General features: G+C 35.2%; 1 protein-coding gene across 1 annotated transcript in view; it reads right to left on the bottom strand.

Moving 5' to 3' along the window:
* Positions 1 to 1454: 1454 nt before the first annotated feature.
* Positions 1455 to 18505, bottom strand: part of VAPA (VAMP associated protein A) — a 27456-nt gene continuing 10405 nt past the window's right edge. The window contains exons 5-7 of the mRNA XM_015563592.1: positions 15564 to 15698; positions 10208 to 10381; positions 1455 to 5870 (exon numbers count right to left, since the gene is read on the bottom strand). Coding sequence (XP_015419078.1) covers positions 5712 to 5870; positions 10208 to 10381; positions 15564 to 15698 — 468 coding nt within the window. The 3' untranslated portion in view covers positions 1455 to 5711. The remainder of the gene's footprint in view (positions 5871 to 10207; positions 10382 to 15563; positions 15699 to 18505) is intronic.

Below are 18505 nucleotides of genomic sequence, written 5' to 3' on the forward strand. Positions count from 1 at the left end.
ACAAAGGAACCACTTTATCCAATTATAAGACTTTTTTTTTCAATTATAAGACTCTTATCAAGGTATTTCCTAGTTGCAAACTGTAGAATCTTGGTAATAAACCATGTTTTCTTAAAACATATGTAAGTAAATTTCCCAGTTGACAAATTCAATTGGGGGTGAGGGGTGGGGGGAGGGAAGTACTCAAAGTGAAAGAGAATTTTTCCCTTGGGGAGATGAGTTCACTTATGTGATGAATTAAACATGATCACTAGACTTTTCAAAGAAAATCTGAATTTTATTTCAATAATTTCATAGAACTTGATGGCAAAGTACACAAAAGCACTCAAGGAATACTTTGCAACACAACTTTTCATTCTCAAAAGTTTATCTTTAGGTTGAATTTTTAAGTGAAATATTTCCCTAAATTTACTTCAAAGTAGTATGATATACACCCTCACATTCTTATCTACATATTATACACTTAAGGATATACAATTTGGATTAAAATAACACACAAAGAGCAAGTTGCCCTTTTTATATAAGACTACATTAAAACTTTATATAACTTCTAACAAACCTCTACTTCTTGAAATAAAGAATGTGCTAAAATGAGGAATTATATTATTCTGGAATGTGCAACAGTACTTGCAATTCCAACTCTTCCTAACATTTATTTTGGAACTTAGGTATCAATAACTTATAAAAAATCTTTTTTTCCTTAAGGTTCTTAAGTATATTTCACATCCTGGTCTTTGTAGAATCTTAAGTAGTATCAAGAATTTAGAACATGAATGATAAAAATTCTCTAGCCCTGAAGTTACATAAACCATTTCTCTAAGTTCTATAGCCTCCTTGATATAATATATTCATACATTTGCTTACTAATGTTCACGCTGACTTTGTTCAAGAGCTGTATTGCTAACGGGCAGTTTATTTCATCTCACTTGTTTTAGTGATAATGGTGAGGGAAAAAAGCCTGAAAATTTAAGACCAAGTCTTCACAAAGAAATATCAGTTTTAAATACTGCCTTTAAAGTGAACTAAAAAGCGACATAAAATTACCTAACAATTTTTTGTGAAGACAGTACTTGACTTTGACCAGGGTACAAGTCATTTCCTTTGCATGGCAGATTACAATGGTTAACAGCATGGATCAGACTATCAGGATCCAACTTTACGTAACTCCTGTCCTGTTATGTAAAGCTGCGTAAATCTGAGCATGTTTAACCTCTCTAAAGCAGTCTGCCACCCTGCACCCTATACAATACAGGTAAGAACAGTACCTACTTCATAGGATCTAGATGACTAAATGAGTTGACATAAAATACATAGCAGGTGGTAATAAGCATCTTGAAAACTATCTATTACTTTGAGAAATATATAATGGGCAAAATAAATTTCCTAGGTGGATAAAGATAATCACTTTAGGTGTTAAACTAAGTGGTAATTAAAAATGAGCCCCATAAAATTTCTTAAATCATTTATTTTCATACAGACAGCTCACTTATTTACAAGTTTAAAACGTTACTGGTATTCTAACTTTACAAAGATAGCTCTTGCACTAAGCAATAACTAAAAGTGACTTCTACAACTTATTTTTAAAGATTAATATACAAAGAATTCTGACAACACAGCTTCCTATGCTGTAGGACTAAAGTCTTGCTTAAACCTATTTTGTATCCAGCTTTGACATTTAAAAGCCTATAATATAAAGCAATTGTCTGGCTGCAGATTAAAAGGAGTAGAGCTTAAAAACAAATGACCATGCCAGGTATCCACTCCAGATGAATCGTTTTTCTACAGGTATTGCTCAAGCATCACTTAAATTCATCACATGAGTTAATGTATTATAGTTGAATACCAATAAAAATAAAAGTTATCCTAATAGTTCACTGCACCTTCTTTCAAGATGGGTATTACATACATAAACAACTGGAAAACAGGACTGAGTTTTGAAACAAAAGAAATATTGATATACCTAACTAGAAAAAGAATTACCTGGACAATCAAGTTTTACATTATAAATAAAATATCCATGATCTTAAGGTGATCATAAAAATAAAGCAAAGTATTTTACAGTCACACTTGGTTTTCAATAAACTAGAGAATTAAATGAAAAAAATAGGATACAGAGTTATAATTTATGAATGTCGGATTTGGCATTATTTTTTATTTTTTTATAATGTAGTTTTCATATTCTCTAAAATGCAAACATGATTATTTCTACAACCAGAAACACAGGAAGATAAAAGGTTCCTTTTCTTTAAGGATGAATGTCCAAACTTCTTTGCACCAGTCCCCAACAGGTTGGGCACCACTGTTCCTGCACAGCACTCTACAGAAGCAAGGCTCCTACCAACAGTGTGGCCAGCGACTGTGGCACTGCACCAGCTGATCCCAATTTCCCACTAACAAGCATTTAACCTCTCAGTGATTAGACAAAAATCTTATCTGTCATCAGAACTCAACTCCCAGTCAACAACAACTGGCTATTATTAGTTAACACAACATAAACATACAAACCATCACAATCTTTTGAAATAACATTACTTTTTTTTAAAAAGAAAAATGACACATCACTAGATTTTTAATCAGTTTATTTATTCACAGAACAGTTTAATTTCCTTTGAAAGCTAGAAAATAAAGATCATTTACCTTCTTATTTTGTTGTTTTTCCATATGGTAAACATTTTCCCCTAATTCTCATAAAGGTCAATTTTTAAAAATCTACCCACACACCAAATCACAGAATAGGAATGTGCAAACTCTAGGAAAGCTGTTAGTTGATTGCTTTTAAAGTGGCAAAAGATCACAATTTGGGATTATACTGTGAAAGAACTCTTCTTTTTTGCCTTGCTGATAAAACTTGTTTTTGAAGTGGCGTATTTTGAATGATTACAACCCAAAAGTAATTCCCAGTGTAGATAATATTAATTTTAGGAGAAGTTCTGAGCAAGATACTTGAAGAAATTAGTATTATTTTTTCTTTGACCAGAATTTCTGAATTTGATTCATATTTTTCCAAGTGTCACTTTTTTAAAGGTTACACACTTAGAATATAACCCTTAAATTTGCTTCTTGTAAATACAAGAATGGGCAAAAGTTAAGGTAATTAGTTATATAAAGAATGAAGGTAAGTGCATTTAGCGTCACATATGAACTTAAGGCCTTAGTTTCTTGATTGTGATTTCAGGATTAGCAACAATGTTTTCCCCTCATGCTTACACATACAAGTAAGCAGGCAGACAACAATTTCTAAACATGTAAGGAATGAAGGCAGACAATTTAATCTGTTATCAGTCAATACAGTTGGACTCTTAAAGTAACCAGTGGTAGTAAAATAACCTGATCACGTTTCATACAGCAATGAAAAGGAACAGAAATTAAGTCTCCTGATCTGTAAAGCAATTAAGAAGCCCACTTACACTTTTTCTTTTTGCAGATGCTACCCAGACCATAATCTACCTCAAAACCAAACACTGCAGAATGCATTTTGTAGAATGCCTATCTAAAAATACACTGTATTTCATAGTGTTTATTACCAATGAGGGGGTGGGGATTTCTAGCCTAAACACTAAAAGCAAACATATACATGAGACTATTCAACAGTAGCCTGTAATACAAGCTTATAATAGAAAATTTCACATACACTTATTAAACAGCATTTTATGTTCATTGTGTCAGTCATGTCAAATTAATACAAATATTTTTTTCTACAAAGTGACCAGAAAAGACACCAAACTAGAATCAGGAAAGCAGATTTCTAGCTCCAGCTCTACCTACCTATGAGACATGGGGAAAGTTCTCTTAACTCTCATACAGGCCTCAGATTCCTCAACTTTAAAACAAAGGGGTTGAACAAAATGACTTCTAAGGAGCATTCCCATAAAACGGGATTTTGTTAAATTTTGAGAATTTCAATTTTTAAAAAAATTACAGCCATGAAATGTCAAGCTTGGTACTTATCACCAATAATGTAGATTATATAGAGCTTTAAGCCAAGGAATTACTAAGTCTTCATTTATGGGACAAAAATGCAAGACTTTCTAGCATGCTTTTCGTTATCAGAAAGGGAAGGGAATTTTTCAGTGACTGTAAAGTACACAATGGAAACATTACCTGCAGTAGCATGCCAATAACGGATAGGTGTTACTTGTGTTTGTTTTTAGTACCTTTTGCATATAAGCAAGAGGTTCTATATAAGAAGATACCACAAAGCCAATGACACAATACATGTGGTCTGACAAATCAAAATACACTTAAAATGAAGAGGCAACCAAAATACTTACAACAGTGAAATACAGTTCGCTCATTTATAAAATGTATACAAAGACCTGGGCCTAACGCTTCACTGCACCACATCAAGTCCCAAAGTCCAATCTCCCTTTCAGATAGAAGTGTACTTTTACAAAACCAACACCTATTTTCAGGATCAAAATTCACTTGTATTAGATTGTATTCAGTAAAAAAAAAAACTGAATACATTTTCTATGATTCAAAATTTTCTATGCTAATACAAATTAAATAAATTCAAACCCTACAATGCATATTTATACTAAAAAATGTGTTTCACATGGTTAACAGATTTGCAAAGAATAAAGGAATTTCTCACAAAGATTCACAAGGCTTGCTCAGTAATAACAAATTTCCAAAATGGGAATTTACTTTGAGTGTCAAATTGGGCAGGAAAAACACCTACTTTTAACTCTTTTTACAAAATATTTATAGGGAATTATTAGGCTCATTAAAAAGCACTTGACTAGAACAACCAAGAACAAGTCTTTCTTGAGAAGATTAAAAAAAAACCTGTTTAAAATGGGATAAACACAATAGAGCCAAAAGGCATACACATAAACTGACAAAAATTACAGCACTTTTATTCTCATGATATTTGCTTATTTTATATCTTGAAGACAAACTGATTATGATCTTCCAAAATACCAAAAGTAGCTTGAAATTTACCAATTCCTTTCCTTAATAGAATGAGGACTTTTACCTACAAATATTGTAATATCTGAAAGGGTTTCAATGCGAGATATAATTATGCATTATAAATTTCAAATTATCATAGAGTGGACTCCCTGGTATCCCCATCTAATGACACGACAGACACAAACAAGCTATGGAGCAAGAATCTGTTAACAGTTTTATTTTTTTTTTATGTTAAATACCATGGGACAGGATTGTAAGGATGAAAAACTCAGTCAACAACTGCCTCACAAGGGATAAGAAAAATTCTGCCATGATATTAGCAAAGGTAAAGGAGAAAATTTACACTGTAAGAGGCACCATTTCCCCACAGAATACCTCTTGGCATTTCCTGAATGAGTGGGATTAGCAATCTAAATAAATCATATTTCAAGAGGTAACAGCAACAGATAAAATTTAAAGGATTATTAAAATAACATTTACAAGACTCTGAACAATTCTTGAACTCTTATTAAAACCACAAAGAAAGAACAATTCTTTATTTATGAATTTCATAAAGGACTGAATGTGCAACTGACATCTGCTAGTGATGATCTGGTAATATACAATTTGTCCAGTAGCCGAACAAGTTGGTATTTATTGTTTTCTAACCGTAAGATATCATTAAAGGCAAAGCCTATATGACGCTGTACACACAAAAAAATGGTCACCGTGGGCCATACTACCAATGAAATGGTAGGTAAACAAATCATTTTCTGGTCAAGAGAAAATAAAAGAAATAGCACTCTGCATGCTTCAATCTACAAGATGAATTTCCCTAGAAAGAATCCAATGAAAATGGCTGCAATTACAACAAGAAGTGAAGGAAGAGGACTGGTGACATTATCTCTGAAGGATGCAGTTGAGGTCGATCCAGGTTTATCCGAGTGTGCTACCTTTCTGAGCCTTAAGCCTTCATCCTAGAGAGAAAAAAACATATGCACACACAAAAAAAGGTTTTAAATACAAATATGCATATAAGACTACTGAGCTAAAAATCAATAGACAGAAAGCACATCAGTATGAATGTGGTTAGCGATGGGAATAAAACTAACTGGTATAAGGAAACTAGTTTCTAGGGCAGCCGTGGGCAAACTACGGCCCGCAGGCCGGATCCGGTCCGTTTGAAATGAATAAAACTAAAAAAATAAAGACCGTACCCTTTTATGTAATGATGTTTACTTTGAATTTATATTAGTTCACACAAACACTCCATCCATGCTTTTGTTCCGGCCCTCCGGTCCAGTTTAAGAACCCATTGTGGCCCTCGAGTCAAAAAGTTTGCCCACCCATGTTCTAGGGTGATGCAAACAACCTAAAACTGGTTTCTAGTGAAGGCTACCCAATTCTATAAATTTACTAAAATCACTGAATTGTACACTTGCAATGAGTGTCTTTACAGAATGTAAATTATACCTCGATAATGCCAATTTTAAAAACTGAAGCTAAGAAATGTAATCTTAAAAGCATGAAAAAGTCAGATATGGCTGTATTTACATAAAAGGAAAAATCCCATTAAAATTAATACAATTAAGGAGTTCTGTGCATGCACTTATTTCCAAGGTGGCCCATAGTATTTTTACATTGGTAACACCTGTCCTAGCCCCGCCAGCAAAGACTACCAGAAACAAACTTGTAATCTGACAGATTTACTGACTCATTGCAACCGGAGCACCCTATAGCAGAGGCACAGGTAAAATCTCACTGAAGAGACAGGCCTTTACAAGTTCAGGATGAAGTTTATATAATATAGTGTTTTGATATGCTCCAAGCAGAAGGGCTGTATGTAAAAGAGCCAGCATTGGATCTGAACTGCAAAGTAGACACTGAATCTTGTTTCTTTAGAAACTACAAATTACAAGAGATGTGGCATGTTGTGTAAGAAACCCATCCAAAGCTCTGCACCTGGACTGAACAGGGAGGCTGCTTCTCTGCACCAAAGTGACTGTGATGCTCCAGACAAGAGTGGGCTGCTTCATTCTTACTGTTAGGATGGCCTCACACAGCAAATTCTCTGACAGTCTATGATTTTAGGGGACAGTGTTTCTCGGTAAGACAGCAGTAGTCACTCAAAGTAGGAGGTTGTTATGGCACTTTATCTGCTGCAGTATGACCTTGTGGAAAATACTGATATCTGTACTTGGGACCTAGGCAATTGACTTTGTCAACCAAATGAATAACAAGGCACATTTTTATTTCCTCAGAGCAAGCTAATTTTTATTTTCTCACACTAATTCCTCTAGTGTACCAAGTAAATGAATTCATCCGATGTCATACCTTTTTATTTGCATTACTAGATTTTTCTGAGGGTTTGTGTGTATTTTTGATATTATGCTAATTAGTCCTGCGTGGAAAAATAGTGATTCCTAGCAAGAACTTAAAAAAATGTTCCTGTCCTAGCCGGTTTGACTCAGTGGCTAGAGTGTAAGCCTGCAGACTGAAGGGTCCCAGGTTCAATTCCAGTCAAGGGCACATGCCCGAGTTGTGGGCTTAATCCCCAGTAGGGGATGTGCAGGAGGCAGCCAATAAATGATTCTCTCTCATCACTGATGTTTCTATCTCACTCTCACTCTCCCTTCCTCTCTGAAATCAATAAAGAATTTCTTTTTTAAATGTTTCTAGGTGATTCTGATTCATGAGGTCTGGGGAGGGGCTGGCCAGGTGCATTTTTAAACAGCTCTCTGGGAGATTCAGATAAGGGATAGATTTTTTTTTAAATATATTTTATTGATTTTTTACAGAGCGGAAGGGCTAGGGATAGAGAGTTAGAAACATCGATGAGAGAGAAACATCAATCAGCTGCCTCCTGCACACTCCCCACTGGGGAAGTGCGTGCAACCCAGGTACATGCCCTTGACCGGAATCGAACCTGGGACCTTTCAGTCCGCAGGCCAACGCTCTAGCCACTGAGCCAAACCGGCTTTGGCAAGGGATAGATTTAAGAACCACAGAGATAGCATAAAATGGGGTAGTGACCAGCCCTGGCTGGTTTGCTCAGTGGTTAAAGCAACGGCCCATGGATGGAAGGGTCTCAGGTTCCAATTTCCAGTCAAGGGCCCATACCTTAATTGCAGGTTCAATCGCTGGCCCCTGTCGGGGTGCATGAGGGAGGTAATCTCTCTCTCTCTCTCTCTCTCTCTCTCTCTCTCTCTCCCTCCCTCCTTCCCTCCCTCCCTCCGTCTTCTTCCTCCCTCCCTTCCTCATCTTCCGCTCTCTCTAAAAACTAATAGAACAAAATATCCTCGGGTGAGAATTTTAAAAAAATGGAGGGAAGGATGCTGATCAGAGACATCAAGGGTTAATCTGGCACCAAATTGTGATGGGCCTTATGTATGAAAGCCCGAAATTGATTCTATAAGCCAGTGGTCCTTTTATCTGTCTTTTATCTTCTAGACAGCAGAATGCTTTTTCAAGTAACATCTCCTAGAGAACATCAGCCTATAAAAGAGCTGAGACCAGAAATTAAGTCTCACTCACCTATCTCCCTGTTCACTCTTCTTATTTTCCAGCCCTGCCCTACCTGTGCCCCTCCTACCCACCATTCCCACTTCTCTTCTCCCTGCCAAGAAATAAACAGTGGTTTTTGAACAAATACACTGAGCATGCTAAGGAACACAACTTTCATCAAAGAACGCAACTGTACAAGTCCTGGCAGACAAAGTAAAAGTAACAAAAACTGCATGACGTGTGAATATGAAATGGAGATAATTTTCCACTATCCAGACAGGTGGTGGGGGTAGGGTGGGGTCCCTAAGGGGATACCAAGGAATATGAAAAGATAGCCAGAAAAATTATTTCAACACGTATCAATTCAAGATATAGTGCCTTTGATTCAGAAAGTAGTTCCTATGTGCCCAGCTCAGTGGCTGAGCGTTGACTTATGAACCAGGAGGTCACGGTTCGATTCCGGATCAGGGCACATGCCTGGGTTGCAGGCTCCATCCCCAGTCAGGGGGGCGTGCTGAAGGCAGCTGATCAATGATTCTCATCACTGATGTTTCTATCTCTCTCTCTCCCGCTCCTTTCCTCTCTGAAATCAACAAAAATATATATTTTTAAAAGAAAGTTCCTTTATAACACTTAACAGAATAACCAAATGTAGATTAAGTTCCATAATTTAGCTTATTTACTCATACATTTTTGTATCATCTACTTTGATACAAAAAGCTCAAAGCCTTAAAAAGAAATTTAAAGGTATTCAAATCTTGAAATAATTCCTTGTGAAAGACTAATTATTAATAAATTCCATACATATTCAAAGTAGTCCTCAATTCACCAGTCCATTTACTCATTCAAATCTACTCATGACTTCTACATGCATGTGCCATGAATGCAAAGATGAATCCACACAATCCTTGCCCCCAATGAAACTACTGCCCACAAAAGAAACACCTCCAACAAGTAAAGGTGTGATGGAAACAAAGGAGATAGCATTCCTAAACAATTTTTCTTTTTTTGTTGTTTTTTTTGGAGGGAGAGTATCCTACAAAAGGTTATACTAAAAAGATGACAAGAAACAAGTACCAAGAGATGAAAATGCATGTTTTTACTGCGAGGGTAGGGTCAAGAATTCAAGGCATTCCAGTCAGAGGGAAGAACTTAAGCTAAAGCAAAAGAGGGATAATAAAACAGAGAGGATTCTTCAGGAAACTGTAGCCCAACACTGCCCAATACAAATATAATTTGAACTTCAAATGTGAGCCACATATGTAATTTAAAAAATTTTAGTAGCATATTAAAAAAATAAAAATAAACTGGCAAAATTAATTTTAATAATATACTGTATTCAACCCAATATAACTGAAATATTATCTCAATATGTAACAATGTAACAAAAAAAGATATATTTTACCTTTTTTGGAATTAAGTCTAAGAAATCAGTGTGTATTTTCCACTCACAGCACATCTCAATTCAAATTAACCACATTTGAAGTGCTCAATAGCCCCAGATGACCAGTGGCTGGCTACTCTATGGGCAGCAGGCAATTCACATGACTGGGGCAGAGAATGTGAAGAGTACAAACAAGAGAGGAAGCTAGCAATGCCTAGAAAAATGAGAAGTCCTGGTAAAACTGTCAAAAGAGGCTGGGAGTGGTGAACAAAGTACAGGACATAATCAAATTGGAAAAAAAAAAAAAAGGAGGGCAGGGAGAATTGACCAAAGATAAATTTAAAAACTGATAGATAAGATGGCCTAATAATATTCACATATCCTATGCCTTCATTTAAATCAACTTATTTTCAAAAAACAACTTACTCTCAGGTTTCGATTTTCTTCTGATAGCTTCATCACTTCTCCCTGAAGTCTTTTACATTCTTCCATGAGTTTCCTTGTTTCAGTGTCATTGAGTGAAACACTATGTGGTTTTGGCATGGGTCCATCTTGTTTAGATGCATTCAGTGGAACAGCTTTGCTAGGTTCCATATCATTCTGTATTACAAAGACAGAGGAAATTTTCTTAACTGACAAAATCTCCTTACTGGTTTTAAACAAACAAAATTTAAGCTCCACAACCTTCTTTTCAAAAAAATTACTTAAAAGTTTCGACAATTTTCAATTAAGAATTTTTTTGATAGCGAATGTTATGGTCACCTGTGAGCAATTTTAGAAGAACTAAATCAGTAAATGTTAGCACATAAGCAAATAAGCCCACTCCCTCCTCTACTCCCATAACCCCTTGCACTTACCTCTACCAAAGCACTTATCATATATCATAATAATGTATTTTTTATGTTCTTTCCTACAATACTTCAAAGACTGGAAGAGCAAGAGTCATTTCTCTTTATATTTACCCCTTAACCCAGCACTTTGACCAACAGTAGCTATTCAATGAAAGTATGTTGAATGATGAGAAGCAAATAGGAAGGTTATTTTCAGTGCTCCGATTCTGCAATTCAAATGAGTTTCTGGGAGGGGAGGGGAGATATCATCATAATCATTCCAATAAGATTAGGAAACTATCTAAGAAAACCATTTGAAAACCTAACTTCACCAAAGAACTTATATGCATATATGCATAACCTATGGACAGACTAAAGTGTGGTGAAGGCCTGGGAAAGGAGCAGGGACAGGGTGGAGGGGATCAATAGGAGGAAGAAGGGGGAGGACATTTTTAATACTTCCAACAATAAAGATACATTTTAAAAAGAAAAAACCTAACTTCAATTAAAGGAGAAAAAAATGACTGAAGGATATAAACCTTCAAGGGGAGATACTGAACACAAACATAATCATGGCAAAAAAAAAAAAAAAAAAGAGGAGGGAGTTAATTCCATGATCTTAAACTCAAACATAAATGATTCTTTCAAATAATATCACTGTTTGTTTTAATTCACAAAATTCAATATGGAATCACAGTACACAGACACTTTTAAAACTATGAGTCCCCAAAATCTTAATTCTTACCAACACTTATCCATTTGAAACTAGTGGCAAAAGCATGAAGGTAAATATCTAAAGCAGTACTGTACCTAAGTACTCCGGAGCCTGTGATCTAAAGTGCCTCGATATCCTTCAATCCTAACATCATTTATCTTATCCCTACAACATAACAATATTAGTGCTGGTCATCTTTTTAATTACAATTTTACTTGATTAAAATTTAATTTTAGATAAAAAAAGTTTTATTCAGATGTAAACTTCTAACAAAAGTATTTCTAAATCCACTTTATGGCATTCCACAGTACTAATGAGTTTGAATTATCAAACTCTTCACAATTGGATTTTTATTTTAAATAAATTCTTAAAATTTCAGAAAATTTAGAATTGAGAGCAAATTACCTCCAATTATCTCATCAACCCAACTATTATTCATGCTGTCTTTCAATATTTTTTCGTACGCATTTTGTAAAACCAGCATACATGTAGATTTTAATTATAAATTACATACCTATCAAATCATCCCAGCTCCTGAATTTATATTAAGTGCAAATAAATTGTTCAAGGGGCAAAACTAGGATTTTCTTATAAAAGGGACATGATTTGATCATTATGCCTAAATCCATGTAAAACACTGTTATAAGAAGGCTGTAATGTACTTAGTATTTGACCTGGATTTTTTCCCTTTTTTGTTAGAAGCTTCACAGTTGTGAATGATTATTTCAAGAAGGCTACTTTAATTTTCTTCCCTGAATTTTTCACTTGCTAGTTAGCTCTCTTGTTCTTCACCCTATCGTTCCCTATCCCCAACCAATTCCATCTCTATTATAAAAAATGTTTCATATATATTTTTTGCTCTCTACCCATATTATTTCCTATTCTTTTCCTTAACAGTAATTATATTTTAAAATGATTTTTCAAGTGTGTTCAAATTCCAACCTACAAGTCCAACTTCTGAAAATGAGGGTGGCATGTTACTTCCTCTGTAAAAAAGGCAATAGTCAAAAATATCACAACTGAGAAATCTTTAGGTTTTGGTTAAGAATTGGTGAAAAAATATCATGCTCGTACCAAAGAGTTTCCTAAAAAATTAAAAGGAGATTCATGAGACCAACAAGTGAAGAGAAAAAAATTATGAGGAATTGCCAAACTCTTCACAATTGGATTTTTATTTTAAATGAATTCTTGAAATTTCAGAAAATTTAGAATTGAGAGCAAATTACCTCCAATTATCTCATCAACCCAACTATTATTCATGCTATCTTCCAATATTTTTTGATACGCATTTTGTAAAACCAGCATGTAGTATTTTAATCTCTTTATTCAATTATATACATATCTTTTTTTTACTTTAAATGACAACATATGTCATTAAGTATTCTATTCTGTGCTTTATCAAAATTACTTAACCCACCCTGACCGGTTTGGCTCAGTGGATAGAGCGTCGGCCTGTGGACTGAAGGGTCTCAGGTTCGATTCCGGTCAAGGGCATGTACCTTGGTTGCGGGCACATCCCCTGTAGGAGGTGTGCAGGAGGCAGCTGATCGATGTTTCTCTCTCATCGATGTTTCTAACTCTCTATCCCTCTCCCTCTCTGTAAAAAAATCAATAAAATATATATTTTTTAAAAATTTACTTAACCCTTTGTGGTCCAATTTTATTTTTGGACTTCAAACTGTCTGGTCCAAATTAATTGATGGGATCGAATGTTGAAGTTATCTGTCTCACTAGACCTCAGCTTGATGTTGGCCCTGCTCCTAGCGCCTGGTCTGTCGAGTCAGCCTCCACGTTGGACCGAAAAGGGTTAAACATTTCACTCAGGCATTTAATGGGTAGCTTCCCACTCTGGAATATTTAACGGGTAGCTCCCCACTCTTTGGGATTTAAATAACATGTCAATAAATATCTTCTTACAGAATTATATTTCCTTTTCTATTGAAATTTTCCTTAATGTTGTTATATTGCATTTATAACCAAAAGAAGAAATGTCATAACCAATTTGTGGAGCATAAACCTAAGACTAGGAATGCAATAGATAAAGTGAAGCTTAAACACATTTCAAAAGTGAGCCAAGTCAGTCATGGAACAAGTTACATGGAGTACAATTGTATCATGTACTATTTAGGGCCCCTACAAACCAGTCAACATACATAAGAGATGTAAAGAAATCTAATTTATTTATGTATATTTGAAATATAAGCATATATAACCTAACTTAGTTGGGGATTAAAAGGAGGGGTGGGCTGAGTCATTCATGTAGTAACAATCTGAAGAGCCTGATGGGAAACACTAAGGCTGCTGTGACTGTAAGTATATGCTTCCATTCAGGAGCTCCATTAGTGAGGTTTGGCTCCAGGAAAACAGCTTGTTCTTGAGAGTTGCTTCAGACTGGTCCAGAAAGTGGAGACTGGTTGTTCTGAGAACCATGAAAAAGGCAAACTAGAGGGATTCAACAACATGCTGCAACACTTAGGAAATTGATGAATAGTAACATTACATTAACATTATATTTAATGCTGTAACTTAGAATAAACTAAAAAACCAAGGCCATGATACCAATTAAGAAAATGTATACTATCTTGTACTTTTACCACTGTTTTATATTATTTAGCCTATCTGCAGTAATCCCTTCTCCATCTGTGAGATGAATTTACTTCTGTATTTTTTTTTTTAACAACTTTCAGTTCCAATATTCTAAATAATTCCTATTGGGGGTAATTAGACAAAAATGAGCTAGGGATAGGAACTCGGGAAAGGTAAAATATAAAGCAAAGAAGCTTTTGCAATGAAGTCTTGGGAAGGACAGGGGAGCTAAAGAATGCAAATATGCGACTTCATTCTTGTGATTATTATGAGTAAGGGGTGTAAATATATATATAAAAGCTAAAGCCTAGAGCTAAGGCATCAAATTGTTCAGAGGCATAATTAAGGTCTTACTCTTGGAAAAGATAGTATCTGAATAATAAGGTTACTGAAGATTTACTTTCACTCTAAAACAACCAATTCTGTTACTCTAGGTTCATCAATAACTAATGATAAATTTACATAAAGCAGCAGTTCTCAACCTGTGGGTCACGACCCCTTTGGCGGTCAAACGACCCTTTCACAGGGGTCACCTAAGACCACCCTGCATATCAGATATTTACATTACGATTCATAACAGTAGCAAAATTACAGTTATGAAGTAGCAATGAAAATAATTTTATGGTTGGGTCACAACATGAGGAACTGTATTTAAAGGGCCAGAAGGTTGAGAACCACAGACACAAAGGCTCATTTAAAACAAATTTTAAGTCCTCACTTGAGGATATGTTTATTGATTTTAGAGAGAGAGGAAAGGGGAGTGAGAGAAATAGTGATGTGAGAGAAAGACCAATTAGTTGGCTCCCCTACTCGTGCTGACCAGAGATCCAAACCCCCACCTTTTGGTTTACAGGACAACGCTCCAACCGAGCTACACGGCCAAGGGCAGGATAAGATGTTTTTAAACCAAACATATTCTCTGCAAAGCCAAATCAAAGTATAAGAAATCTGTTCACTGTGGAGTTCCTGGGGTTTCCAATAAGCAAGAAATGCTAAAGGAATCATACAGCAACCATTACACTACCTACAAGTCAACACACACACACACACACACATACACACACACATACACACACACATACACACACAAAGACATTAATAAATTCAAGTATGACCTAAGATCTTAAGGGCTTATACCACAAATTCTCCTACCATGGGGCATTTGTAAATAACCATGATAATTAAAAAGGGGTTACTATTATTTGTATTTGATAACAAACATAAAATAATTTCACTTTTTAAATATATAAACACAAGTACTTGCCTGGAAATCAATGCTTGCCAGCTCCTACCTTGACTGCCACACCTGCTTGTCTATTCAGATATGCACCTAACTCCCTTTTTAGAGGATGCTCCCAAAATCTCAGTGACAGGAAAAATTATAGCAATTTCATATTAATATTCAAACTTACATTTATCCTGCTCACTACTGAGATTTTATTAAGTGTTAAATTTGTTTTTTTACAGGACAGAGAATAGTCTGTGTGCATGATTTTTAAGTGAATTGTGGTTCAGTAATTTTAAACATAGTTGAAAATTTCAATTCTATTTATTTCACATAATACACTCACAATACCACATATGGTAACTTACATTAACATAGCTAGTAACACTAGTAGACTCCTATGTCTGTTAACTCCCTAAAACAAACCTTCTGCTTCTCCTGTTTGAACACACTGAGTCCCCTGGGGTCATTCTTCATGTTATAACTGGCAGGAGTTGAAACTGGCTTGTTGATGATGCTTATTGAAGTGACAGCTGGAGCAGTCCCTGGTGGAGTTATACCCTGAGGTGGCATGGGAAACATATTCTCAGATTCACACCAAAGTCTGAGTTCGCCTGCATGGTATTGGGAATGACTAATACAGAAATCATTAGGCTCTAAAACATTCACATTTTATTCTATAAAGAGGTGTTATACATAAGAAATAATAGTAATAAATAATAACTATGTTAACTATGAACTTTTTAGATTATTTACCAAACAAAATTAGCTATCATCAATTTGTATTCTGTTCACAAATTAAATGTGTAAACCTTATTAAATTTATGCTAGCCTCATGTCTGAAAATGAATACCTTCTAACTTTGTGGCTCTGAATTTTACTCATCAATAGTTGTCAATATCTAAACAACAAACACTTCATATTTTCTTACCTTTGATAACATTCAACCTGAACAATTTTTTAAGTTAAATGAATTTTTCCCCTTGAAGTTAAAAAACTAAGTGGTTTATAAACCTCTCCTGTACTTAATGATACCATCCCTCCCCCCAAACACACGCACGCACACACACACACACACACACACACACACACACACACACCTCCCTCTCCCAGGACCAATAAATAAATTTAAAGATGCACATAGCATTCCATTATATCATTATCTCCATTTTCCTATCTTCTCAAATTCCTCTCAAATAAAAATATTGCCAAAAAAAAGGTTAGAACAGACTCTGAAATAATACTTATTGGTATCTAGGTTACTGTATATAATAACTAAGAGAACTCTATCTTACTTAATAACGCACTGTCCACAATCTGTTCTTTGTCTCAATAGAAAATAATGTATTATTTAATCATAAAATGTCTATACATAAAGGACCCTGAAATGACCTTTTCTTGACAGCCCTTCATTCTTCATTAAGAAAAATCATTGTTTTTTCCTAGAAAATTTCATTAACAGATGTTTTATGTATAGGGCATAAATGAAATCCAATACATTTCTTAAAATTGGGAAAATGTTAAGTAAAGTTGCAAGTCTCAAAAAAAAAAAAGAATTGAACCCAAAGAACTGAATAGGTGATAAACATGATTTAAAAAAAAAAAAAAAGTTTACTAAAGACACATTCAATCCTGAAAAAAACACTATTGCTAACTGGCAATTAGGTTTAATACAGAGTTGATAGTAACAAAAAAGAGCTAATAATTCAGAAAGCCCCCTTTATAAAATAGTCAATGTTTTAGTATCATCTGCCTCCTGCTATCTACAACCCAAGAACCATGCTGAATGGTTCTCAGTATGAGCACTGAACATAACAACTCAACTGAACTCCACGGGCCATTAATTTACTGAGATACATCCAGACAAAACCTGCTGTTCTGTAGGACTAGAGAAACCACACATTTCAGTGTGCTTAAAAGCAGTATTGGCTAATACTTGTTATCCAGGAATAAGTATTAATAGTACCTCTTTTCATTCCAAAACCAAAGGGTTCTTGGATTCCTAGGTAACTATCTATGATCCAAATTAGACAGCTATTTCCCAAAAAGAAGCCCACATTCTGATGATGGTTCACATAAATTAGAATTGTTCTGTTACAAAAAACAACTTCTTTAAACTATAAAAATAAAAACAAGGACTCAACCACTACACACTTCTAAAACTGGCAACTTTTTCATTCTACAAGATTGATTATAAAACTTCAACATTGCCGAAACCGGTTTGGCTCAGTGGATAGAGCGTCGGCCTGCGGACTGAAAGGTCCCAGGGTCGATTCCGGTCAAGGGCATGTACTTGGGTTGCGGGCGCATCCCCAGTGGGAGATGTGCAGGAGGCAGCTGATGGATGTTTCTCTCTCATCGATGTTTCTAGCTCTCTATCTCTCTCCCTTCCTCTCTGTAAAAAATCAATAAAATATATTTAAAAAAAAAAAAACTTCAACATTTATATAACTAATATCAAAGTCCTGAAAGAACTGACAAAAATCAATAAAATAACATAGCCTTTTCCACTGTTTTTAGAACATGCATATGTCCAATAATAGCATACCTAAAAAGATCCAGATCCTCTCAAACAGATATACTTATATACTTCAATTAAATGCCTATCTACTTATTGGAAGGGAGGTGGGGGGTACAGGAAGGTGGGCAAGGAGCTGTAGGCAGAGACAGGTATGGGAGTGGGATGGGTGCTTAACATAAAAAACAAAATAGTAAAGTATAAGACCTGCTCGCTACGCCAACTTTGAGAAAGAAGTATCAACAGCTATGATAGCTACTGTATGTCTATCTATTTTGGATATACTAACTAAATTTTAGATTCTAAATTCTGATGAACAACTCTTTAAAATAAATGTGTAAGAAACCATTAACTGAATATGGACTTCTCCAGTGCTCTGAACACTAAATGTGCCATCCTGAGTTTATTTGTATATTAAACCTGAGGTTGTCACAAAATAAACTGAATTCTGGCTGATTCCAGGTCCAGGCCTTGTCATATTACACATCAAGGAAACTACCAAAGACTACTAAGGTAAAAAAGGACTCAGGAACCAATCTGATGAGGTTCCTACTTAGCCAATCTGAGCACTGATAATGATAGTAACTGCAAAGAGTTGAAACACAGATATGCTGAAGTTAATAGCAAGACAGAAAAAGAGGGAGGAAGGCTTTGAAGGAGCATGGGAGGCTGCCTGACTGTATATCATATCAGAGGGACACTTATGACCAACTCACTTTTTGAAAGCCTGCAACTGAAGAGAAAGACTTGGGCTTTATCCTGCCTTTATAAACTATGACTGAATGAATAACCAAATATTATTTGGGCACAAGTTTCTCTCCATACAGGTACTCTACTAATATAAAGAAGC

This window comes from Myotis davidii, unplaced genomic scaffold (genome assembly GCF_000327345.1).
Source record: "Myotis davidii unplaced genomic scaffold, ASM32734v1 scaffold78, whole genome shotgun sequence".
Classification (NCBI taxonomy): Eukaryota; Metazoa; Chordata; class Mammalia; order Chiroptera; family Vespertilionidae; genus Myotis; species Myotis davidii.